Source organism: Indicator indicator, chromosome 5 (assembly GCF_027791375.1).
Source record: "Indicator indicator isolate 239-I01 chromosome 5, UM_Iind_1.1, whole genome shotgun sequence".
NCBI classification, from domain to species: domain Eukaryota; kingdom Metazoa; phylum Chordata; class Aves; order Piciformes; family Indicatoridae; genus Indicator; species Indicator indicator.
Window position 1 is genome coordinate 13,424,719 of NC_072014.1, and position 27,316 is coordinate 13,452,034.

The 27,316-nt window shown below is 44.4% G+C and overlaps 1 protein-coding gene across 1 annotated transcript; it reads right to left on the bottom strand.

Moving 5' to 3' along the window:
- Positions 1-404: 404 nt before the first annotated feature.
- On the bottom strand, positions 405-27,274 carry MCM3AP (minichromosome maintenance complex component 3 associated protein). The gene is made up of 28 exons (XM_054380864.1): positions 26,476-27,274; positions 26,166-26,389; positions 25,432-25,510; positions 23,287-23,431; positions 21,785-21,969; positions 20,718-20,857; positions 19,989-20,186; positions 19,508-19,776; positions 18,738-18,900; positions 16,960-17,120; positions 15,497-15,744; positions 14,390-14,580; positions 13,344-13,444; positions 12,554-12,685; positions 11,865-11,978; positions 11,216-11,368; positions 10,159-10,356; positions 9,783-9,851; positions 9,027-9,161; positions 8,426-8,579; positions 7,713-7,971; positions 7,231-7,328; positions 5,488-5,878; positions 5,089-5,346; positions 4,278-4,407; positions 3,144-3,350; positions 2,320-2,470; positions 405-1,856 (listed from the first exon to the last, which is right to left on the bottom strand). The coding sequence occupies exons 1-28, from the start codon at positions 27,272-27,274 to the stop codon at positions 1,698-1,700; spliced, it is 5,511 nt and encodes a 1,836-aa protein (XP_054236839.1). The 3' UTR covers positions 405-1,697.
- Between the last annotated feature and the right edge of the window lie 42 nt (positions 27,275-27,316).

A 27,316-nucleotide genomic window follows, 5' to 3' on the forward strand; every position in this document is an offset into this window, starting at 1 on the left:
ATAAAAAGGAACTGATAAGAAACCGCTAATGGTGCGAAATTCACACACCATAAAAGGGGGTCTCAGGGTCTGGTTGGTGCGTCTCAGAGGAGGGGCAGGAGAACCCCCCTGGACGCCCAGCGCTGCTTTTACTTATTTTACTCAAAATAAAATATCCTCATTCTTAAAATCATAAAGTGTGAGGATCGTTTATAACAGTGGGACCCACACAAGCCCCTCAGAAGGGGCCTGACAAGGGTAGAGTTCACAATAGACAACCTTGGAGTGAAAAAGGGAGCACACTTTGAGACCATCCTGTAGAAGGACCTCTTGCAGAACGAGAGGGCAACTGCACACATCAGGCCACTAAAAATTTATTATGTAAAAACAAAAAAACACTTACAAGAGATGGTGTGAACCACCTCCCAGAACACTTTTGGTTTTTCACAGCTGAATTCTAGGTAAACCAAGAACAGCAAGACTCAGGTAAAGCCATGAGGCAGCACACCAGCTTCAGTTAGCATACACAGGAAATTAACACAATTCAGCCCCCCTGAAATACATGGAGGATGAATTTATTTTCAGTTTAATTTCATATCAAGTAGAAATAAACTACTGTTACTATTCTAGGTTTAAGAGAAACAACATAAATGCTATTAAAAAAAAAAAAATCAGAACCACCATAAAATTCCTTTTGTGGAAGGTAGGCAATGGGTTTGGACTGAGAATTTCAAATGAAATTAGGACTTGGACAATTGGTATCTGGCAGGCAAGATAATCAGTGTTTACTGCCAAAGCTACGTTAATTTTATTTCTCTAGACAGAAGTGTATCTCAAACAGCAGATACTGTAATTACAAAAAATAATTACTTGTGTAATTAGTTCTGTAATGAAGTGTATCTTCTCAGTAGTTACTGAGGACCAATAGTAAACTAAAACCACAGGTTTTCAACTTCCATAGCCACAGCTTTTTAAATACAGAGAAGGCAGGTACTTTGCTTTTCCAAAAAAAGAAAACTATTTTTACATAGCTATTTACTGAAGACTGAAGGAAGTGTCCTGGTTTCCAGCACGACATTTAACCTGTACGATAAGCAACTCATCTGGTTTGAACACCATGAGTATCCGATACAATAAAACTGTGCCAGCAGCACAAAACTTCTTTTGCATTTGCAGTGAGCACCATTAAGTACAAAACAGAGCCAAGTGTTGCACCAGCTTGAAAGCAACAATATTGACATTCCTGGGCAGCAACCTGCAACTTCAAACGACAGCACTGCTGCAAGGTACCCTTCTGGATGAAGCAAGCAAGCATAGTGGTGGGATATCATCTCAGGAACTGCATTTGTGAAAAGCAATTGCTCTGGCATTTCTAAGGGTCCCCCCGCTACCTTATAGCTCTCCCCGGTGAAGTTATATTTACTCACAATGAGAGCTGGCAGAAAGAAAAATCACCACCAAGTGTCAATTTAAGGCCTCCCAAGAAAAGCATCTGACTCCTCTCCATGCCTGGGAAGCAGAAGAGAGCCTCAGACCAGCCCAACCTAAGCAGGAGTGAGCCAATGACGCACCACACAAGAAGGGCCCAGGCCCCATATCTACTCTGTGTTCTTCTCCCATGAGAACAGCTGCTTTTTCTGGAATGTCCCCCAGGAGCTCAGGAATTCAATCACTCAGATCTGAATTGGTCAGATCTTAGTCTGCACACATAGCTCTGCTCAGATATCCACCATGTCCACCAGAGCAGATAGATGGAGCTCAGAGGCAACTTCACCCTCCTGGTTTGCTCTGAGTAGCTGTCTCAAATGTTTCAGTTTGTCTGACAGCGTAGGGCTTAGTTCTTCCACCAAAAGCTTGCATCCCTCTTGACTCACAGCCTGGGCAGAAGGAAGAGATGAGAAAGCAGCGTTACCCAATACCAACAAAGATCTTCTCAGCTCAATGGCTGTTCCTCCACTTTTACAAACCATGCACCCCCCATTCCTGTGGAGAGAAGGCAAAACCAGCACGTCCTTCTGTTTCTGTCCCTAGACTTCCTTTAACTGGGGGAGCTGACCCACAACAGCAATTCCCGAAGTTGAAGTGCAGCACCACAAAGGATGCTGGTACAACTGCAGGAAGTATTAGTATCTGTGAAGAATTCTTATCCCAGATATGCAGAAAGTATTCCCTTCCCTGGCAAAATGATTTCCAAGGCGTAGTTTTGCCAGTCTTTATTTCCCAAGTCTGTCCAACACCAAGGTAATTCACACTGCCGGGGTAACTTCCCTGCAACTATAGCAGGTTTGGCAACGGTACTCTTCAGAGCCACAGTTAAATCTCAGTACCACGATTTCTTACCCCTTGAGCAGATGACACAGGACTCTTCCTCAATGGACGGCTGACATTTGGAGTGGAGATCAGAGCCTGGGGAAGGTAGACAGGAAGACCTACAAAATCACCAAGGGGCTCAATGTCATCAGCTAGACATCGGTGCAACTGTTCTTCAAACCTGGACAAGAAAGACGAAGAGGCACCAGTCAGATTGCACCCTGGCTTTGTTCTTGTAACCACTGAGTTAACCACCAGAATTTTGCGTTCACAAGTGTCTGCAAGAAGGATCTCACGTTCAGTCACTTCCAACACAGTCTGACAGAACTCTACTGCTATGATGAGAATCCATCCCAGAAAGTTGTGATACAGAAAAAAAAAAAAAAAAAAAAACAAACCACACAGACTGAAGCCACCCAACTGATGGGGAAAACAGAAGAGACATGAAACCCTTGGGCTAACTACAAAAGCTCTTCAGCTTTATGATCTGTATTGCTACGAGCACCGAACTGACATCCTAAAGTGGACTTGATAGACATTTGTGATACTGCAGGACACAGGACTACTGCACACACTGCACTGCTTTACTTCTGGTGGCTTGATTGCCTACAGTTTCCAACTGTTCCTCAAAGCTCCAAGTATTTCTACTGTTCTGGACTGGTCCTGTGATGCAAGCAGGAGCTAGCAGGCATCTGCACTGCACTGATGTGTTTGATGAAATTAGATGAAATCAGAGAGAGTCTAAGATGTTTCCTAGCACTGTTTGGCTTCAACATCCCACTACATACAGGTTAGAAATTGTTTATGACCCTGAGCCAGAGCTGCAAGGAGATGATGTTGCTCTGGGAGCTTACCTCCTGCTTTCTACTTTCTCCAGTTGCAACTGTGCCAGCAGACGCTCTGGGAGAAGCTCCTGGGCTGAGGCTGTGTCTGTGAATTCATCTGCACTGGGAATGCTCTTTTCTTGACCTGATGGCATGCTCATGCCAGAACCATGTTCACCTGACATCATGGAGACTCTAGACAGTTTCTTCAAAGAGCTGGGAGGTTTTACCCTTGACCTGAGACGGGGAAAGAAAAAAAAACCAAACACAACTAAAAGCACAAACTGTCACGAACATGTTGACTCCTCCCTGGTGGCTGGAAGTTTGGAAACAGCAGCAAGTCAGAACTGATCAACTGGAGACGTAATTCCCTCATACTGGGGTCCAACATACCACCACCTGTGCATGGGTTTTCAGAAGAAATATGACAGCAGAGAAGCAACTAAATTTCCAAGAGGGAAGAGAGACAGGCTTCTCTCTGAACAAGGCTAAGGAAGTGAGCTAGACTCTTAAGATCTCCAATACTCGAACATCACACAGCTCTAAGGCACTCTGCCCACTCAGCCTCTAGCATTTTCTCTTATCCGTGGGACTTCCCTGCCATCTTCCCGCAAGCCGGAGACAGAGCCTCTTCTCGGAACTCAAAACACCGCAAAATTATCATGCAATTACCAAAGAGTAAATCTGCAAATTATCTACCATGTAATTAATCTGGCAGGTGGGTAGCAACAGAGGGTGAACATAAGGCAGGCAGCAGTATTAAATGAAGGGCACGTTCACAATTTATCCCTGTGCTCTTCCTCAGCCTTACACAGGTTTTCCTCTGTGCTTTGTGCATCCAGAGTACAAGTCTACCTCCAAAGTCCCAGCAGTGCTTTCTCTGGCAAAAGTGAATTTCTCCCTTTCAAGCACCCTTCAAGCAATCCACTTTGAGAGCTGAGTAGCCCTGCAGAAATGCAACCTGTTTTCAGCACACCCTTGCCCATCATTTGAAGGAGATGTACACAAGCATAGGCTGGGAGGACACTACACACTGCTTTTCAGCATTGTGATGGCACTGTATGCTGATTGTAGAGACCACAAGCAATATTCTGGAGTTCACCAAGCAGCTCTGGTGGACAGCTGAATACCATTCCCCCAGGAAGTCCCAAGCAGCTACCTTACCTCTCATGGCCTTGCCGGATCTCCTCCTGCGTGCGCAGTCTGGCTTGTTCCCAGGAAAAAGGGAGAATGAAGTTCTTCAAATGCTCCTTGAAGAAGTACACACGAATCTGACCATCTTCACTTACTGCTTCTGTGAACAAACCCAGCATTTAATATTACAACAGATTTTTTTTTTTATTACTTCAGAAGAAAAGCTCAATATTGAACAGCCAATCTGAAGACAAATCACATGTTCACAGTCAAGTAGCTTTAGGTTGTAATCTGCATGTAAAAAGGAGTCTCCCTGAGCTGATTTATTGTTCAACACAACACCAGGTTACTGGGAAAGACTAAAACACTGCATCCAAGGTTAGTGGGTTAAGCAGTCATTTTATTAAAAGAGCCATACAAGGCACTAAAAAAAACCCAAAAACCCACACACTTGAAAACACACAATCCAAGACAAACTTCATTAATCCATGGAAGTGCTCACTAACAGTGCCAGCCTACCATCTCATCTAACCTGAGCTTATATGACTTCTGAGGGACCAACTCTTGACCTTTAGCTGAATGCAAACCCCCTCTTACTGGAAAAAGAGGGCTGAAAGACTCTGGCCACACAGAGAAAAAAAATTTCATCACAACCTCAATTTAAGTCAACACTAAACAGACCCCAAAGAAAAGAGAGATGCATAGAAACATGCAGCAAGATCATAGCTCACTCCCTCTCTGCTATGTATCACTTGGTGCCACGTGTAAAGGCACCACTGTTAATTTATTAAATATGGTTATGCAAGAAGTATCATCCACGTTGTAGGAGGACACACAACACCTGGAGCAACAGATAGTTTGGGTGGTTTCCAGTCTCTCAGTTTATGATCAATGCAGACTGCCAAGATATCATCCCAAGGGATCTCATCAACAGAAGGTCCGTTGTCATCAGAGTTCCTAGATGTCCTGTTTTTCCACTTCTGGTAAGTTTTACTCAGCAGATTCTCCACTTGAGACTGGATGAGCGGTTGAGTATGGGAAGAACTAGCAATCTGAGATGCATATTGAAAAATCATGCGGCAAACAGGAAGCCAAGGAGCTACGGAAAAACAACAATGTAAATTGCAACAATTTGTGACAGAACCAAACTGCTCACCTTACAGGCTGGCAGTTCAGTATGGCACAGACATCTCAGAGAATGACATGACATCAAGAAGATACTTCAACATGAAGTACATACCACCTAAAGGAGGTAGATCTAGGTACGGGATCTGGAAGGACAGCACAGCCTTCTTCAGCCAGGCCAGGTGTTCAGGCATGTTCCATTGCATGTGGGGCAACCGTTTGTTACCCCCAGGCTCTGAAAACTCAGTAACAGGCCAAGACAAGTCACAAAGGTGCTCTGAGGATGCCACATCTGAAAGAAACTGCAGCACGCTGTTGTACAGCTCAATGATGACTCCAGGCTCCTGAGATGGCAGCCCAGCTAAACGCCTCTCCTTCCAGTCATGGTAGAAGCGCTTGCAAAATTCACTGTCAATCCCATCCTCAACATACTCCTGGAGGGTCTGACTGCAAAGCTCAAGGGAGTCAGGGCACTGGGAAATCAGCCAACCCACAGCAGCAGAGATCTGTGACACAAAACATGAGTGGTTGGAACCTGCTCTGCAGTGATCAGATCACAAAGGATTCAATCCTGCAACCTTGTGTTTGATGTAAGACTACCCAAGCTACAATGCAGCAAAATACAAATGAATTAGCTATCATCATCCCCGTATTTGCAACAGTGATTCTCCAACTAGGTGGGCATAAACTAAATTCACGTACATTAGGCTCAGGAACAGATGGAAAGAGGCTGTTCATGACAGGTGCAGTCACACAGTGGAACTGCTGCAGGATACTGGGGATGCCAAAATCTTATCTGAGCCAAGATAAGCAGATTCACAGAAACTAGCCCAGGGTGACTATACCCAGAGAAGTTATGTCTGGCAGTCCTTGAACTGCAGAGATGCAAGATGTGAGGGTTTTTGAGGGAGCATCACTCTGGGCTTCTCTTGTTTTCACCTTCTTTCTTAGGCACCTTCTTCACACACCTTGAGAAGGGAATACACAACTGGAGCTACTTTCGTTTTGAGTCAACTTAACTTGCTTTTGGCCATTACCCTCTCTTCCACCTCTCCAAACCACCCTGCCGTGACTCACAAAAACTACTTTAGACTTACAATTTCCCACTATGGAGTTCTGATTAATCCCCAGGCTACTATTGTCAAGCACACAGAAAACTGAAGGGCAAGATGAGAAGCTGGTGTTTGGAGGCCCTCAGGGGGAAATCTGTATAATCCTCCTTCACATATGTGAGAGAACAGAAGCATCCCCAAGTCTCATCCACCAAGATGGAATAATACTGAGTGACCTCACAACAGCCAGAAGAGCTTCAAAGGGTCCTTTGCATTTTAGGACTGAGAGCTTAAGGGTACAAAACCCAAAAAGGCAACATCACTAGCACTCGTCTGTCAGGCAGTAACTGTACCCCCTGCTAGCTGATCAATGCAAGCAGGACAGACAAGAATGCATTTTGGTAACCCACATATTTTGGTCTCAGTGCAGTTTTCAGTATTGCACAGCTGAAACTATTTTTATGTAGCAAGTGCCAGTGATCTCTAGTGAGTTAAAACAGAAGAGTCACAAATAACGGAAGAATAGGAGAAATACGTCGTTTCTGAATAATTCTGGCTGATGCTGGAGTCACTGTTAAGAAGCAAATCCCCACTCTGGCAAACTCAAGTATGTGAAAAAAATGGCAAGAGAGCTTTTTGAACAAAAGTTATGTAACAGGAACTTCAGCAGAAAAAAAATCCCATTACATAAGACTTGGCTGCAATTTAAGCTACTGAGAAGGTACCAATTCCTTACAAGGTATTAGTAATTGAAAGGGTAATGGTAAATTAGTCAAGAATCTCTTCACATGAGTTGCTGTTCTTACCCTTCTGGTGCCTTCTAAGTCATTGGTAGAACCTGGGAGCTCAACAATGATGTAGTCTGAAATAAGCTGGGCTGAAATCAAGTCCTGCAGCATCAAACCTTAAAAACAGGAAAACCCACCATATACACAGAGAAAGAACAAATGGGTATCTCTTGCTCTGATCAAATCTCACACTCCACATATATTCACAGCATCATTATTTCCTCCATCCTTCCTCATAGACTCTCAGGATCAAATGCCATGTGCAAAGAAAAACTGGAAGCCAAAAGAAAGTTCACTTCTTTCCATATTGCTTAGTTCTCTTCAGGTCTCTGAATTTCTAGCAGAGTTTTGAGAAGTATTGCATTTCTAGCAGAGTTTTGAAAAGTATTGTGTTGCCCGTCACTGGAAGCTGTGTTTGAGACTGCACTAGCCCAAACAGTTCTACTTCGAGCAGCCCACAACATTCAGATGTTTTTTCCAAGACAGAACTAATTACATACCTTCTTCCACTTCTTTCTCTGTGGCCTCATCTTCCTGACAGGGGACTAGAACCACCAGGGGAACTACTGGTTGAAAAGGTTTCACCTGAAGCAACAGTTTCAGCTGTAGCAAAGCTGAAAGCCAATAAACATCATCTTCCACCACATCTCCACTCTTAACTCGAGGGGGCAGGAGAAGAATGAGACCACTGGTTCCAAGCAAGTCTCTTTGAGTCTCAGCTGTATCAAGTTCAGAGTCAGACAATGCACCATGTGCCACCTATACAAGTTATAAAGATGACAACAGTAATGTAGCTAAACAAAGCTGTTTTCATACTGGCACATGCAGTTTACTATCATTAGCATTTGGCATTGATGTTTGTTACCAGCTCTACAAATCCTAAGATGACGAATTGCAAGACAGACAAATATATCTGCATCTACTGGATGCATCTAAACACAAAAGTGTACTTCAGCACCTGATTTGGCACCAGGAACTGGAGATGACTGAGGTTCTAACGATTCCATTGTATTTAGGCAAGTATTTACTCAGTTGACTGGAAACGGGGAAAATCCATATTTTTTCACAACTTTTCAATAACATCCCTCCCAGTATCACCTCCCTCCATCTGGCAGGACCCATTGGTGTGAAAAGCCTCCACACAACATGCACTGGAAAAGAGTACACCCTGCTTTTATGGTCTGTTTGGTATCATGATATTGTTTTCACCTACCTTTATACACACACTGACTTGAGCACTTTTGCTCCCTTGCATGCCAGGAGAGTGATATAATGTCAGTGTCCGAATTCTGCCTTCTCTGTGTGAAGCATTTTCCTTCCAGCTTTTGTCTCCCATAAATTTGGCTTTCAACCAATCTACCAGTACCCTAGGGAAAAAAAAAAAAAAAAAAAGAAAAAAAAAGGTGGGCTTTTGGAGTTTTTGTTTTCCAAAACAAAATGGCATTTTAATGGTTTTTAGCACCGACACCTCTAAGACATCATAATCTATCATAACCCCAAACTTCATATATTCAAATAATTAAATGTCCTGAAATTATCTATACTGCTACTCATGACAAGTTTTCTGGTTTTGGTATGAGCAAAATTAATTCCATGAACAATGTCAGGAGACGATACAGACCACCGCAATAAATCACAGCTATATTCTTTAGAGTGCTCTGGAGAAAGAAAAATAAACTGGCAAACTTGACATGGTGTGGTGCAAAAAAACCAAAACAAAACCAAACCAACCAACAGCATCAAAGACTGTATACTACTACTCTCCTTCCATTTCACTGCCTGTCTGAGAAAGGGTCTCAAACTCTTTTACTTACCTGCTGGGATCACCCTCTGCATGTTCCTCATCATCTGGCAAAACCAATAGCACCTTCCAAAAGACCTGTTCTTGTTGAACTGGAATATGTTCAGTGATCAACGAGACAAGATCCAGGGGGGTCCATGCTAAATCACTTAAACAGAGACAGAAGTTGGTGAAAAGACCTGTTCTGGTGTTCATTCCCACCTTGGCAACGCTTTTCTTGCTTTGAGCAAGTTACAATACTGCCAGTAGCTACTGTCCAGTTCAAACGGTCCAACATCAGAGCAAATTCTTTAGATCTGATGCCCACCGTCTTCACCACAGACGAGATGCCTTCAAGAACTGCAGCTTCTAGATCTGTTACATGAGCCTTACTTTGGGGATTGTGGGACCATATATGTATTGCTTCACTTCCACACTGCTTCCCATAAACACACTGGTCACTGAAGTACATGGTGAGTCATGAGAAGGCAGACCTCCTGCTGCACTCAATGCCACAAGTCAGGCTGGTAACAGCTCACTTATTTCTCTCCCTCAGTACCCCCACCCCACCCAAGTACAAAAAAACCCTTTAATATCAACCAGGTCACAGAAATATGATCACTTTCATGATTTTATCTTCCAGTTTCCCTTATCTGGAAAATACTCCCAGAAGCAAGCTGCAAGTGGACATTTGAGCATGATTTCCCCTGCCTCACTGATGTTTTTGAGATGTCTGGCATTTCTGCTATAATTTACTTAGAAAGAAAACAAGGACCAAATGTCAACATACCTTAATAACTGCTGGTAGAAGTGCTGAACTTTTATTTCATGCACTGTCTTGTTTCTCAGCCGATTCAATCTGGAAACAAAAGATCCTTGGGTGTAATTTTTGGTATAAACCAGGTAATGTAACCAAATATAAGAAACACTCACCAAGACCCAAGTAGTACTGCAGACATCTCATTAGAGAGATGTCATTAATAGAAGAAAGTTTTCTTTAGGTTTGCAGTCTTTGTCATGGCATTTGTGCAGAAAAGGTCTTTTTGGGGGGTATTTGAGAACAAAGTTTTGCACAACCATTAATGTTTACAATGATGATTTAGAGAGCCTTATAACTACCTTTGAAAAATCAGATTGTCAACTGCTGTCACTGTAAACATCCTTACCTCGTGCAAGAAATCCCCAGCTTTCCTCCATGTCCCAGATTTACAATTCTCTTGCATAAGTTCTCCATGGTTATAGGCCACTCAGCACTGGGGGACAGTGCTTCCAGTTGATTTTTGGGATCTGCATAACAGGGAGCAGCGGGAAATGCCCTCATTTGACGTTTCAACTTTGTTCGAGCTGCCACTGCCTCCCTCCACCTTTAAGAGGGAACAGAAAAATAGGTCACATTAGTAACATTTTTAGTCTCTAAAGAGTTTTTCTCATCTTTGCTCTCCAGACCACATAGGCCTCTCAAAGACTATGACAAAGTCATAGTCTGCCCAAGGGTGAGCACGAGGTGGTGTGTGTTTGTGTGTAGTGCAGCAGGCTCAGGCTGTATTTCACAGAATCACAGAATGCATTAGGGTGGAAGGGACCCTCAAAGGTCCCTTCCCCAACCCACCTGCAGTAAGCAGGAACATCTCCAACAAGATCAGGCTGCTCAGGGCCTTAGCCTTATTAAGCTTGGCCTTGAATGTCTCCAGGGATGGGTCCTCCACCACCTCTCTAGATAACCTGTTCCAGTATTTCAATACCTGCATTGCTAAGAACTTCCTCCTGATGTCCAACCTAAATCTACCCTGCTCTAGTTTAAAACCATTGTAATCTTGTCACTAAAAGCCCTTCTAAACAGCCCTTCCCCAGCTTTCCTGTAGGTCGCCTTCAGATATTGAAATGCAGCTACAAGGGGCAGCACAGTGCAGGGAGAAATGATTCTCCATCTTGGAGCACCACAACAGCCACTGAACATCTCACATATATCCAGAAAAACAAGTGTCCAGCAGGAAGAATACAAGGAGAAACAACAATTTTCTAGGCAGAATGAAGGTGAAATCTCCTACCATGCCTGATTCTGATGTGGTGTACTTCTCGACCCAAATACAGTTGAGTAACTTATTAGAAGTTGGTAATAAGAGTGTAAGGCTACCCTTGCAGTGGAGATGAAATGACAGCAAAAAGAATTCTACATGTCAACGCTCCCAAGAAAAGCAGTTGTGTCACAAGGAGGCAACTCACCGTTGCAAGTACTTGCAGAAACACTGGAGCTCCTGAAGGGTTTCCTTAGCAATTTGGAAAATCTCATCCTCCAGAAAGAGTTCCATGACATGACCACAGACTTCTTCTGAACATCGGGCAATACGAGCCTGCCGGTCTCTTTCTAACGCACATCTGGTTCAAAATTAAACAAACCAAGACCTCTAATGAAGTGGAGGCTGCAGCAAATTCCTACCATTAGCTCAGGTGCACACAGGGAAGACCATCACACTTAGCAAAGTGGGAGGGATTTTCCACACTTCTATGGCTCTTCTAAATAAGACCTGTAATCAGTCAAGTCATTCAGGCTTTACGCTGAGCTGGGCTTCCAAAGAAAGGTCTACAGGAGAGTCCACAGCTGAAGTATAAGGGAGCCAGAAAGATAAGCGCACAGGGCAGGCTTGTCTGAGACAAATCCTCTATTCCCTGCACCCTGGAGGACCACTACTGCCTGACAGCGCAGCTGCAAACTGGCAGCCTGCTTTGCAATCAGGCAAACTTACTCTCTTTAAAGTAGCTTACTGAAGAACTTTGGAGAAGGCCAAGCAGGAAGCCCACCACTCCCTGACAAATTCTTCCCCTTAGGGAAAGCCTCCTACAGCAACATACAGCATACACTCTGTGTACTTACTTTAACTCATTGGCTGAAGCTTCTTGAATACTCTCCTTGATTACTTCTTCCATTAGCTCTGTACCCACCAATTGGCTCAGCTGCTTTATTAACTGTTCTCTCTCCTGCTTTTGCCTGGAACAACAGAGAGAAGATTTACAAAAGTCGCAAGATTTCCACAAAATATACACTGGCAAAACTCCGCAGTTACACCCAAGTGCTACACAGTGTCAAAACAGTTTATTTGCCTAAACTGAGCTCCCACTAGCTGGTTTCTCTCCCTAAAGATTAACGGCTTTTCACAGAGCCAGGTTTCCTTCAAAAAATACAGATAGCAATGGGGTTATTTTATTCTTACTTCAGTAAGCTATAGACAAGTAGCCCACCCACTCAGGAAAAGTTCCTGCATACAGCAGGGCTGAGATGCATCTCCTTCTCAGGAAGCTCTGGGTGAATAAAAATTCCCAAAATTCCCACCCACAATTTTCACAGTGGCTCAGTGAGGTTACCAAAATACTAACTAGCAGATCACCCGAGAAGGTGGAAGGGGTAGCCTATCTGCATGACTCTAGAGCAGTTGAAGCTGCGACAAACTGCATGCTGTAGGCATGACAGAAAAGCCTGAGCACACAAGCAAGGACTAAACTCTGGTTTGGTTGCCTAAGGGTGTATACAGCCCACCCTGCCCCTCAACAAAAGCAGCAACTCACCTCTCTTCCTCCACTCTGCGCTTCTCCTCTCTGACACGCTCCCGTTCTGCATTAAGCACGCTTCCAGCCACTTGTCTGAGGATCTCCCCTATTACTTCATTGATGAGTTCTTCCACAGTGGACTCGGAGGTGCTGTGCAAAACCAGAAATTCTCTTGTTAAAGCCTAAAAATTTTCATCCAAAGCCTCATATCTGTGCTTTTCTCAAGCATATCCTTGCCACAGTGGAAACCAGAAAACCTTCTTTCTCTAACCATTTTAATGCTGACCATGGCATCACATGTTTGGACACAGGTCAGTCTGGGTCAACCCCTTCCAGCCTCTTCCATACCCCATGGCTACTCACAGCAGTTCAGAGTGGGAAACAAGACCTTGACTCCATGTTGTTCAGCAATAATCAAAACACAGGTGCATTAACACTGCATTGGTCACAGAGCCAAGTTTCTGACAACTCTCTCTGCATAGAAGAGGAAGTGCTATTTGAAGCAGGGAATCAGATCTCAACTTACTCCTCTTGTACCACTTTAGGCACCTTCCCTTCCACATCACACATAGCAGTGGTGTCACACAAGGCAAGGTTTGCAGATGTTTGCTTTCCATTAAGCTAGCTGGGGTGTAACAGAGAAGTGGCAGACATCTGAGGAAAGATCTACTTTTCCTTCAGTTGTATGACTATCTCCACTACAGACCTTGCCTTGCTTAGTTTCACAACGTTGATACATGGTGCTGCTATGCCAAACTGCAGCTTTGATGACAGACTTCAGGAGTACCAGCAATTAAACACTGCTTACCAGATGGCAGCAGTCACATAAGCCACTCCCGCGCTGCTGACTTGTCTGCACTCTCCTTCGAGGACATCATGCACAAGGCCGTCCACCACCTCAGCAATGTCCTACAACACAGCAGAAGAAGCAGCTGAAGCAGAGTGTGATTGTTGGAAGCACAGAAGAGTGGAAAACTACAAAGCTCAATACCGCTGAACACACGCAGACCAGAGTGGACACAGAAACGGGGTGAAGATCCAGTGGTTTGTGCTTCCATGGCACCAAGGAGGAGTGCAAAGGGAAGTGGAAGCTACATGTCTAACTCTTCTACTTTTCACAGTTCAGCAGTCCTGCAACAACAGTCCCACTCAGGATGGCCTGGGCATACATATGACTTGGGAACAACGCTTTTCAGCCTAGTTGAACTGGCTGTATTTGGCAGCACCATCTGTATTTCTACTTACAGACTAAGCTAAATTATCAAACAGACTGAAATTTTAGTCTATCTAAAAGGTTAAAACCAGTCCAGAAACAAAAGCAGCTTCCTGTGTAAAACATGGACATGTCAAGTTAGGAAATAATAGCTAAGAAAAGTGAATTTTGAGAGCTATTCCTATTTTCTCACTTGAGAGTTTTTCCTCATCCTAGCTGATTTTACTGCAAATGACATGGTCTAATCTTCACTGAAATGCACCCACATTTAGGTAGAACATGGCAGCTGTACTTTTCAAAGCAATGAGACACTCCCAGATGGGTTAACCATTAGCATATACCTAAACATGTGTGGGAGGAAGAAGAAGTGGAATAGCAGATACACAGGTTATGCCTTCAAAAGGCAACATTAAAAGTTTTATATCCACAAGAAGAAACTTGGCCATGCCTTATTTGAAATACATACCATTAACAAATACCTCCCTCGGTACTGTTCACTACAGCAAAGTTTACCTTCAAAGTCAAAGATAATCACTTTCTGACTTTCCAGATTGTGGAAAACTAAAACTATCCAAGAACAGCTTTCATTCTGTCTTAAAGATCTTTGCCCAATACTTCACAATGGGTTCAAATTTCTTTACCGTGTCTGTGTACTGAGGCTGAGGCTCTGAAGTGAGAGGCTCAGGTTGTCTGGCAGGTTGGGAGACTGCCTGCACAGGAGGCAGCACTTGCACAAGCTGGCGAGGTAACAGCGAGGGCAGAAGATGAGGTGGGGGCTGGACTCTTACTGCTGCAGTATCTAAATCCACACCTTTGCTTTCTGCACTTCCTTCTTGAGGGGTGGGGGGGGAATAGAACAATTAAGAGAAGCAGGTTAGTCACAAATAAAAGCAAAACTCTTCTGAAAGAAGTTCACTGCCTTAAAGTTAAAAATATAAATAAATTTGTACTAATATGAATGTTATATACATACTCAAAATCAGCCCTGGCTTAGTCCCCCACAGCTAAGCCCCACACTAGGCCTCGACCAGGCCAAAACCTTCCCCCCACACACTCAGCCTCAGTAGGCCCTGAGTAGGCCAAACTGTCCCCGACCACGAGAGGCCTGCCAGGTTCAATGCCCCCTGCCCCAAGCTGGACACACTAGGCCCCAGCCACACTGCAAGGCCAACAAAACCACACTCCCCCGCAAACCTGAGATAGCCACCGCCAACGCACGGAGAAGGGAGGCAAGGGAAAAGGGAACAACTGCCTGTGCAGTCTGCTTATATGGGAGATGCAGGGATTATGGGATGGATAACAAAATTACGATATCCTGTGCCTCCCCCTAGACTGTCTAGCCCCTAGAAGGCTTTTTATCTCTATGGTAGGACACTTAGTCCTCTCACCTACAACAAAGACAACGTGATCATATACACAGTGGGAACAAAAATTGCAATACAAAATCTGCAAACTGAAAAGGGAGGTGGCTGTCCAAAGTAGCCAAACCACTAGGCATTTCACTGATGTTGGCAAAATTACACTCGTTTCTACTACTGCTTTTCCTGTATCAGGACACATATGTTAATCAGGTTGCTTCTTAAAGATACACATTTAATTTATGATGTGTTTTCATTACATCCAAATTTCCATACAATTTAAACCCCTATGATGCAAGAACAGTTTCTGCTTTATAAAATAAAACTAGTCACAGAGCTGACCCAGCAGCGTATTCCTCAGCAACAGCTAAAATACACATTTGCTCTTACCTGTTGCTTCCATGCTGAATTTTTGGCTACTACTAGCTTGATCCGCAGAGGTGCTTCCACCACCTGTGTACTTGTTCTGTCCATTGAAGCTGGACACAGGCACATGGTGTGGCACTGAGGGCAAGGGCCCCCCATTTACAACTTCCCCAACTGAGACTGTTAGCTTCTGGCTGACATAAAGCGATTTGTGTGGCTTGGGCAGTACGTCTGGCTCCAGAAAAGCTGAGCGATTCAGCTCCACATAAACACTGGGGAAAAACAAAAGCCAGAAAAATATCCTTAAAGCTCCAGTAACCTACAGGTTCAGTTGGGACAGCTTAGCAGGGCAAAGCAAGACAGGCCCTGCATGCTCAGGGTTGCTCCCTGTAGCCTGGGCTTTTATCTCTGGCTGGAATCTGAGCAGGAAAAGCAAAGCATTGTCCTCATGGCTGTGCTTCCAGAACAGAGCACAAGCAACATTTCTGGGCACCCTCTTGAACTGTTTTGTCTCCTCATCCTTTTAACCTTTGTCCTCTGCGTATAGATACATTCTACCTAGCCTACATCCCACATGACAGATGCCAGGGCGGTCTGCAGACATCGTTTTACAAGCTGCAATCTTCTTCCAATCTTGGCATCTGCAGCCTGGCTAATATATTATTTCAAAACAAAATGTTGAGAGCAAACAGAGAACTCTTAACTGCCATGCTCAAGTTTTTGCCTTCCGGTCTCTTGAGATCGTACATACTTCCATGGCAGACACTATGATCTGCAAACCATTGGCCTCCAACATCCTCTGAAAACTGTTTTGCACACTCGACTTCATCTCACCCTACATGAAACGCCCTAACACCAGTTTCCTGTGAAGCAGGACTGTATCCTCACTACCTGCAGAGTGTAACTTACTACAATTCAACTGCAAAGCAAGAACCTAAACATGTATTTTTTTCCCTACAATTCAACTGCAAAGCAAGAACCTAAACATGTATTTTTTTCCCTACCAATTTATCCACATATCTCTGTAGGGAGGAAGTCCCCAGAGCCCAATGCAGATTAAGCTCAAAATGCAGACTCTCTTTCGAAGGAAGCATTTACCTCGTTTTTCACTGCCTTCCAGAGGGCTGAAGGAATTTTGATTCTCGAAATCCCTTGCCATCTTATCAAACCAAGTAAAAGACGTACCAGTGCAAAAATGCTATTGTGGGAAGTCACAGTAGTAACAGAGATACAAAACCCATTTCTTGAGAGAAAGATGCAAAATTGATGAACTTCTCATAACTAAAGTAATAAGAATAGAATTATTAAAGCTGGCACTCATCACTATGCTGGTACTTTGCTTACAGAACCCAGCCCCCTACCTTCAGCCTGTTATCTTTTCCTGGTTGCAAACTGCAGAAGCAGCCCATCCACATTAATGCTTCAGCTAACACCAGTCTGACACCAGCAGGCAGGTAAGGCATGGATACCCTTTCCTTCACACTTACCCATCAGATACAGTCAGGCCATAGTAACTTATAAAATCACTTGCTTCCTCACTGTCTTTGAACAGCAGCATGCGGACCAGGTGATCCAAGGGAAACACTGTACACCTCTGGGTACTCACAGTGTAAGCAATATTCAGAGATTTGAGAGCATCTTTACGAATCTGGGGGAAGAAAAAACAAGCCACATAACTACTAAGTTTAAAGACTCCAAGATGTACTATATAGTGTACTATAAAACATGAAAACCATGTTTAAAAGAAATTAGTACTCATCATAAAATATGCGAACAACCAACTCTTCAGATATAAGTCTCTTTTTTAAATTCTATGCCCTTGATTTTTAGCTTCTGCTCCTCTTTGATGCCACTCATTTTGAGCATAACCCTGTTTAGTTCTTGTCCAGAAGACAAAACTTGCAAGGGCTTCTGGAACTCTAGGTTAGTATTTCCTTTGCAAAGGTCTCAGGCCTGCTTCTCTGCTTGCCAATTATTTTCAGGGGAAGTAATGTGTATTGTAAAAAAGAATCATAGATCAGTCAGGGTTGGAAGGGACCCCAAGGATCATCTAGTTCCAACCCCCCCTGCCATGGGCGGGGATACCTCACACTAGATCAGGCTGGCCAGAGCCTCATCCAGCCCGGCCTTAAACACCTCCAGGGATGGGGCCTCAACCACCTCCCTGGACAACCCATTCCAGGCTCTCACCACTCTCATGGTGAAGAACTTCTTCCTCATGTCCAGCCTGAATCTCCCCACTTCCAGCTTTATTTATTCCATTCCCCCTAGTCCTGTCACTACCAGATAGCCTAAAAAGTCCCTCCCCAGCTTTCTTGTAGGCCCCCTTCAGATACTGGAAGGCCACAATAAGGTCACCTCAGAGCCTTCTCTTCTCCAGACTGAACAGCCCCAACACTTTTAGTCTGTCCTCATAGGAGAGGTGTTCCAGCCCTCTGATCATCCTGGTGGCCCTTCTCTGGACACGTTCCAGCATGTCCATATCCCTCTTGTAATAGGGGCTCCAGAACTGGACGCGGTACTCCAGGTGGGGTCTCACCAGAGCTGAGTAGAGGGGGAGAATCACCTCCCTTGACCTGCTGGCCACACTTCTCTTGATGCAGCCCAGGATCTGGTTGGCTTTCTGGGCTGCAAGTGCACATTGACAGCTCATGTTGAGCTTCTCGTCCACCAGCACCCCCAAGTTCCTCTCCTCAGGGCTGCTTTCCAGCCAGTCACTGCCCAGCCTGGATTTGTGCTTGGGATTGCCCTGACCCAGATTGGACCCTGCACTTGGTCTTGTTGAATCTCATGAGGTTGGCTTGTGCCCACCTCTCCAGCCTGTCAAGGTCCCTCTGAATGCCATCCCTTCCTTCCAGCGTGTCTGCTGCACCACACAGCTTGGTGTCATCAGCAAACTTGCTGAGGGTGCACTCACTGCCACTGTCCATGTCACCAACAAAGATGTTGAACAGGACTGGCCCCAGGACTGATCCCTGAGGGACTCTGCTTGTCACTGGCCTCCACTGGGACACGGAGCCATTGACAGCCACTCTTTGGGTGCAGCCATCAAGCCAGTTCTTTATCCATCTAGTGGTCCACCCAGAGCTAAGAATATTTTATTATTTTTCTTTTATGTCACAACAGAAGATTCTTCATAAATTTTTAATGCTTCTGAAGAAATAACTACCAATTTTTCTGCTAAGATTTCCTCCCAAAAGTTCCAGAGTTTTATTCATTAACATTTGGGAAACAAAAAATAAAAATCCATCTGCCTTTTTCTTACCTGATTGAAATAGCAATGTAAGAGACAGGCGTTCAAATAGGAAGCTGTCTGCACTAACTTGAAAAACCTCACAAAGTTGTTGCTGTTCAATGCAGCAAAAGCTTGAACTGCAAATCTAACTTCAGGAGAGTTTCTAACCTCTGGATGAAACTGCTGTACTTCTCTGTGGAGACAAAAGACAGAGAGACAAAACCTTTTGCTTCAACAGTAACAATCACAACTGAATAGAAACCTGTAACAAAACTGAATTAAAATTAGGAACTTTAAGCTAGACATGCAACTCCTGTACAAAACAAAGAGCTGTGAACTAAATTCAAAGCATAATTTACTGATCAAAAATCTCCTGATGATGCTTGTGTAATTGACATATTTATTTAGGTACATTGCTCCAGGGTTTAAGGAGAAAGGAAGTTAAGAGCTTGATCAGAAAAGCCCCCAAATGCTTAGTTCTACTGCAGACAAAAAGTCCTTGATTGAGAAGTGAAGATTTCACTTTTCTTTGGTTGGGTTTTTTACTACCTGCAGAAGCTCTAGTGAATTACTGAAGGATTAAAAACAAAAAGCTTCTTTCCTTAAAAATACACTTTTTAAAAGAAGATCTATTGCAAAATTCAACTAAAACATTACTAGAGTACACTGGCAACAAAATTTTGCAGCTAAGATCTTCACTTCCATCACGATTTGTCTGGACTTAACCATATTTACAATTCTTCCCAGAGGCACGGTCGGCAGGGGGTGGAGGGGTGGGAAAGGCCATCATTTGTTCCCACCTGAGAATATCACCCTTGTTGAGATTCAGCAAGACATTATAACCTCTGAACTCTGCTTCACTCTTGCAGTAAATCCCTTTGTTAGCCAGGTCCTGATACATCTCCTTCAAGCTCTGCAGGCATTTAGTCATGTTTTCATTGTTGATTTTGGCATCAAAGGAGGACATGGGCTCTTCACACAAGTGGTGGGCACAATGGATATGAAAGCGAGTGCACTTCTCTATCAGAGACACCATCAGTGGGTTGCAGAGATGTTGCTGGGTAATATCCTAACCAGAATGATAAAGAAAGCAAAGCGTGGATTTTTAAACTGCAGTTGAAGAGCACAATCAACTGTCACTACCTTTAGACAACTCCTTTCAACTATGCTTCAGGTCACTTTGCATTTCAAAATGTTTGAATCACTTTTTGCTTCACTTCTGACAGTCTAATGTGATCTTTTTCTTTCTATCACCCAACATCTCCATCCACTAGTGCTTACCTTTCTTATGCCACGAGTTCTGTTCCAGACAAAGTCATACCATTCTCGGTAGTTTCCTTCCCCTTGATCCATGATGTTTGTCACTAAATAGTCCATGGTCATGCTTAACACCTCAGAGGGTCTCAGTTCATGGGGTAAAGGTTCCTCCTGATCTGCTGAAGACCTGCTATATTCCTTGATTGCTGCTGCATGATCTACCTGCAAGATGTGGAGAAAAGAACCTAAGTCCAGGGAATATGTTCAGCTTTTCAGGAGTACAGAGCATTTCATCCCATCTATCCCTTTTAATGAGGAGCAGACTATTAAAGGAGTTTCTCCACTGCTCACACTAACAGCCCAGGCCTATTCTGCTACAATAGCAAATGTATCTTATTTTCTTTCATGACAAGATTCTAAGTGTTGACTTATCTCAAACTCATGACCTTCAAGACAATTTACACTGCTTCCCTATAGTTTTAGAACTATAGTTCTAAAAGCCTGTGTGGTGCTTTGAGGAGAATTAACTCCAGCTCAGCCCAAACCAAATACAGCCTGTCTGTAGCTAAATAAATTATTTGGAGTGCAAAAGCAATTCCAAAGCCTTCTTGTTTTACAAGGAATTGCAAGACATGAATGATTTTTTCCACCAGAATTAACCCCCTAATCAACTAAACAACACTGACAGCTTTATCATAAGGAGCAAGCTAAAAGATCTTCTGGAAACAACCCCTGCATACAGAGGGCTTGTACCTTGTCAGATCCTAGAAGCAACTCAAAGACACTGAGCTGATTCCTCGTCTCCCTCATGTACCGCTCCTTTTCAGGACACATGTCAGGGCAGGTGCCAACAACAGTTTTTGCTTTGTCAAGATCAGTTCTTTTTATTCGAGCTAAAAGGAAAAAAAAAAAATTGAACAAACACTTAGCATCTTGCTTTTGTTTTCATGACAAGCCACTACACTGATTAGTCAACACAGCCCTAGGCACACCAGATGTCTCAGCTGATACCTATACATTGGTCAGTGGACAAATGTCAAGAAGTACATTGCTAAGACAATAGTTCAAAAAAAAAAGCTGGTGGAAAGAGATCTCTAGAGATTCCTCATCCCACCTCTCCTCTACTCAGAGCAAGGCTGCACCCCCACCTTGCTGTGCTCAGAAATGCTCAAGGATGGGGTTCCCCCACTCTGAGGGCTGTCCCAGGGTTGCACCACTCCACTGATGAAGTTTTTCCTATCGTCTCACCTGAGTACTGAGAGTTTTGCTAAAAAGATTGAAGCCTCTAGAAGATACCCAGTGTTCTGTGTCCTAACTAAGCACTGGAAATTTCACAATGGCTTGCCAAACAGATGAGAAATCTATTTGTTGGTATTAAAAGTAAGATCTTAAATTACAAGTAGGGACAGTTTTGAAACAGCAGGGGCAGGACGGAAGGATTTACAGCCCAACACTGTGAAACAAAGGGCCAGGTCTTGAAACAATTGCCATCTGTGCAGTAGTTTGAATTCAGAAAAATGATTAAGCTTCAGGTAGCTTTCTTCAAAAGCCTGCAGCAATACACAACCTCTTTCACAGGACATGAACAGTCTGCTACTCCCTTTCCACAAGAAATATGCATATGCAAAAAATAAATCAAATGTGTGTGTGTTCTACAACAAATTAACATATACATACAACATAAGAGTATTTTACAGACTGCTCTGTGTCAGACTCTCAATTTAAAGCCATTTCCATAATATCACAACAACTTTGCAATAGACACCAAACATGTATTCCCAGCAAACAAGGAGATGTCACACATCAGCTTGTGTAATTACCTTGCCGCATAATTTTGTCCCTTTGGTCCAAAAGACGGTATCTTTCTTCAGAGGTTTCAGCTACTAATCCTACCAGGTTTCCAAGAGATGACAAGGCCTCTAAGCTCTGGCCTTCAGCACCAGAATCAAAGAGATCTGTGTCAAACTGCAGCGCCTTCCGAAGACCAGACTTCTTTGATGGAGAACTGAAGAAAAAAAAAAAAAAAGGTTTATCATCAGTAATACACTAACATGTGCCCAGCCTTCATCAATTCACTGTTCTGTAGGACAGCTGTTAGGAAGACTACTTGTTCACAAGCAATGTGTCAAATAAACAACACATGCATTGATGTACCAAGGCTGTTACGAGCTGACATTAGCTCTGGGGGTTACCCTGGTTAAATCAGTGCCAAGCATTCTCAATTGCATTCTCAATTGCAATGAATGCCTCAACCTTTGTGCAACAGAAAGGGCATTACTAGGTGTGAATGAAGAACCAGGTGGCTGCTGCAGCATTTCTGCATCACTATGACAGAGCAGCCTGTGTTTTAAATCTAGCCTGCAGTTTGGTGTGAAATAAACAAATGCTCTCTATAACAACAGAGGCTATTAAAATGTTTTCTAGGACCCAGATACAAACTACTTTTGAAACCAAGGAACATTCATTCCTTCACAACATATTACTAATTTTATGACTACACATGTCAAACTAGGCACATCATTAATGTGCCACAGAAAGATGACAACCTTGCCATTTCAGTGACTGACACAAAACTGGAGGACTCCTGTACAAAGACCATCACTCAAAGCGAAACAAGATGATGACACAAACTCACCAGCTACTCTAAAAAGGGGATTCTCACTCCACAAAACTGTAGCTGCCTACAAATAGAACTACTCACTTCAGAAACTCATTTAGTCATGACCACAGAACAGCGTCTTTGCTACTTAGTTGTAATATGGCTGTGCATGGTTTCATTCAATTCCATTATGCCTCACTATTAGTCAGGATAGTTACAAACAAACTATCCAAAAGAAATACGCAGACCAAAATGACCCTAATAAGTACTTAGAAGTATCTTTCTGTTGAAGTGTGAGATCTATCAGCCTGCAATTCAGACAAACCAGAAAGGATGGGGGAAATCACACTCCCTGACAAGAAAATGCCTATTTGGCACATGCTGATCATAGAATCATAGAAATCATAGAATCAAGAAGGCTGGAAGAGACCTCAAAGATCATTGAGTCCAACCTGTCACCCTAAACCTCATGACTATCTAAATCATGGCACCAAGTGCCACGTCCAATCCCCTCTTGAACACCTCCAGGGATGGTGACTCCACCACCTCCCTGGGCAGCCCATTCCAATGGCCAACCACTCTCTCTGTGAAGAACTTTCTCCTCACCTCCAGCCTAAACCTCCCCTGGCGCAGCTTGAGACTGTGTCCTCTTGTTCTGGTGCTGGTTGCATCCTTTTTCCCCATGCACCCTGCTTGATGAGATTCCCAGAGGAGCATACATACCTTTTACCAGACATGACACTGCTGGCAGAGGACCTCACTAAAGGTTTTCGAAGAGGTGAATGCTGATAGTTTTGCTCTTCAGTGCTTTGCCTTCCCTCATCTTCACCTGCTTTCTTCTCCGATGGATATTCCCTTTTTGCTGGACCTGAAATGACTTACAAACATGAAGCCAGATACTTGCCAAACAGTTTAACCAACCATTCTTTCTTAAGAGTGAGGGGGATGAAGTTGAGCAGCTTGTTTATTAAAAAACACTAATAGAAAATAAATCTAAGAGTCGTGGATTTGTCGCAAAACTTCCAGGACAACTTGCACTAGAAGCTGTACTGAATAAGTCTACCAATTACTAGTCAGCTTCACTGTTGCATATAGAGTATTTTTGCATGAAATACCACTTATCAGTAACTGTAATTCGTCAGCAGATTGTTAGTAAATGAAGTGTCTGACCATAATCCAAATTTTAAGTTCTCTCAAGTTTGGCATATAATCCACTCTACAGGATATACATTTTGTCATTTTAATGACTTCACTTCCCCAAGCTTAGACTGAGGCTGGCATGTCACCTATACCTTGCAGAAAGGGAGAATTTCTTCTCTCATGAATAAATTTTCAACCAGTTTGGTTTCTTAAATTCTCTCAGATATTTTAGAACCACAGAATACATCCAGTTGGAAGAGACCTTGAAGATCATCCAGTCCAACCCAGCACTAAAGAGTCAACACTAAACCATGTTCCTAAGCACCAGGTCCACAAGCCACTTGAACAGCTTTAGGGACAGTGACTCCACCACTGCCCTGGGCAGACCATACCAATGTTTCATAATCCTTTCTGTGAAGAAATATTTCCTAATATCTAATCCTGATGCTGCCATTCCTGTTTCTATAGCTTTAACACCACAATAAAATGACAAGGATGAACAGGCACCTCTACAGCTGCTGCTTCGAGATGTTAATTCAAGAAGACAACTCTACAGCTGTTTGTTTTCTGGAAGGCAAGTTTGTGGTTGGTCAAAGCCACGGTGAACCATTCATTTGCTGATCACTGAAGTGTATCCCCAGGCTCAGATCTCAAAGGTACACACATAGCACTCAAAGCTAAAGAAAGAAAAGCACTTGACAATTCAAACACTCACCTGGAGGTGAACTGCCAGCATTCACAGCTCTTGCCATAATCCCAAGCAGAGTCTGGATTCCTGGCTTCCCACTTCTACACTCAGTTCTGTGTAAATTTTTCCCTTTGTGGTCAAGCAGTTTGTAACTGCTGATAGTCAGAACAGCAACCTCAGCAACACTGACACTCAGTCCAGGTTACTCCTTAACTCAGTTCTCACACCACCTTCCTGAAAGCTGGAAACTGACATCCCATAGCCCATGCTCTGAAGAAGGCAGTGAGAAATTTGAAACTGGGTTTTCTTACATTCCCAAAGAACCTCATACTTCCAGATGGCAGCATAAAGTTAACAGCACCTTAATCCTCCTCTACATCTGCATAAATTGTTCCTAAATTCTCTTGTAAAGCTACATTGTCATTTCAAGTGTCTTTCAGCAATTTTTGCATGGCAGAAACAGTATTTTGACTCAGATCAAGGAAAATACTTTAGACAATAGGAATTTAAGAAACAAACAGTACAGCTTCCTACTGTGAATTGCAGTCACTCGCTTAAAACTTCTTCAACACCAGAGGACAGTATCCTGGATGCTGGAAGTTTAAGCAACTTACAAAAGCAACTAGGTAACTTCCCAAGAAAAAATTCTGCAAGGGCTAAGATATCCGTTCTGTCATGCAGGGGTCCTGAGCCATGGGATTTCTCAGGCTGAGAAATCATTCTGTAAGCAATTACATGCTTTATCCTGTTCTTTTCCCCATCCCCTGCCTATTTACTCTTTGCCACAGACTGAACTAGTTTGGATGTCCTGTCAAACACAGAGCAACTACTTTTATGCCTCTAATAAAAAATAACCTTCAATGTTCCCAGAAGCTCTGTGCACATAACAGTGACTAACAAAAACAGACTTCTGAAGCGGCTATATTCCTACTATAGAGGTGATCTTTGTATGGACCTCTGTCCATCAAGAAACAAGAAGAGAGCAGATGTCATGCCAGTTAGGTATCACCTAGTAGCCATATCTGGAAACACAGACTTACTTGTTTTTTTCTTCTGCCAAAATGTTACTATGTCTTTGTGCAATTCTTTTGCTTTTTTTCTGGCAAGAGCAGCAGAGGCCTGAAGGAAAACAAACGCAGAACATTAAAATCTATTAGTATCACAACACCAAAATGTGTAGTGCAGTTTTTGCCACTGAAACATTCACCAATTTTGATAAATTTCTGATCTACACACAAACAGCAGGACTTTGCAGCTGTCCACAAAAATTGCTGCTATTCATGACAGCCAGCTTAAAGCACTCAAGAAAGACATATTTTTAGCATAAAGCATAACAAGAACAGTCTCTGAAACAGCTCCTCAGCACACCTCACAGCACTGACATAAATAACAGCAATGCCTGCAGTCAGCAGGTCACTCTGCAGAGATCCCATGAACTTGCCTGACCCTCAGTCCTGCCAAGCCTAAGCACAAAGGTAGCAATGATGTAACTCATGTTTGGGTGATGCACTGAACAGAAAAAGACACATTTGGTGTGAGATGGATGCTAAAAGGGCAGCTAAACCCACACTGAGCTAAGGCAGTTACCAATTTTTAGGTGCAGCTCACAACCCTTCAATCCCTGTCTGTAGCACAGTGCCCATGGTACAAAGCTTCCCCCTAGGTGAAAACCACACCACGTTACCAAGCAAGGCTGCACTTCTCACCAGAGCCAGACCCATTCCAAGCACTAGGATTTAAGTCTGGTCTTGTACTGAACGTTCACGACACTCACATGATCAAAAAAGTGGAGAATGGCCGTTTTTTTACTGCGCCTAGTCATTATCCGTCGGACTTTTACAAACTGGCCAAAGTGCTTCTCCAGCACTGTCCTGTCGTTGAGATAATCAGGGACGTTCTTGCACTGGATGGCTGTCAGCTCGCCGGGGGGGAGGATCCCTAGACTCTCCGTGCTCTCGCTGCCCCGAGCCCGGCGTGCAGGGGTGGCAGAGGAAGCATCTGTAAAGAGAAGGAGGCATACGCTTGAGAATGCAAAGTGACACCCGGCCGGTGGAATGTCTCCGGGCTCCCCCGCTTCAGCCTACCTTCTCGGGGAGGGTCCCGAGCCTCGACTGGCGGCGACTCCTCAGCAAGTCCCCGCTCGGCCTCGGCGGTGTCCCCGCGGTCGCGGTGCCCGCGGCCCTGGCTACGCAACATCTCCTCCACCACCCGGCCGAAAAGCGCTCCGCCGCGGGGCCGGCTCAGCAGCACCGCTCGCTTCTCCGGTGGCGCCACCGCTGTCCGCCCGCCGGCCGCCGCTCTCCGCGGCGACTGCTCCCGCTCCTCCTTCCGCTTAAGGCCTTTGGACGGCGGCTCCACCGGCTCCTCCAAGAGTGACCGCAGGCCCTTCTCTTCCGGCCGGCCCAGAGCGGTAGCGGGACGCGAAAAGGAGAAGGGTCCCCCCGCCGCTGTCTCCGGGCCCGCCTCGGGAGCGAAACCGAAGGGCGGCGAGAACGTGAAGGCGGACGAAGAGGCCGGGCCCTTATCCGCGTCGCCGCCCGTCAGCGGTTTGAAAGCAGTAGCACTCTCGGGTGCCTTAAAGCGGAACTCGGGCGCTGCGAAGGCTCCGCCGCCCGGCGCCTCGCCTGACACAGGAAAGCTGCTCAGGTTGGTGGGTGGCTTGAAGCTGAATGCTGCGTTTCCCACCGAGGCCCCGCCACTGCCCGCTGCCGTGAAGGCCGGTGCCTGGCCTAGCCCGTAGGGCGGCCCGAAGGCGGCGGTGGCGGGCCCGGGGACGAAGGACAGGCTAGCAGCAGCATTACCCTGCCCGAAGACGGCGGCCTGCCCGAAGCGCAGCGGTGGCGCGAAACCAGACGGCCCACGGAAAGAGCCCCCAGCATTCATGGCAGCCACCGCCACCTCCCAGCGGGTGGGGGCCGGGTCTTT

Excerpts from the sequence above, each read along its gene's own strand:
- MCM3AP (XM_054380864.1), bottom strand. The coding sequence starts at position 27,274 with ATGAATGCTGGGGGCTCTTTCCGTGGGCCGTCTGGTTTCGCGCCACCG. Across the intron at positions 23,432-25,431 it reads TTGGCAGAAGAAAAAAACAA|GTCCAGCAAAAAGGGAATAT; the intron begins GTAAGTCTGTGT and ends AAGTCATTTCAG. Across the intron at positions 21,970-23,286 it reads AGTGTCATGTCTGGTAAAAG|TTCTCCATCAAAGAAGTCTG; the intron begins GTATGTATGCTC and ends TTTTTTCTTCAG.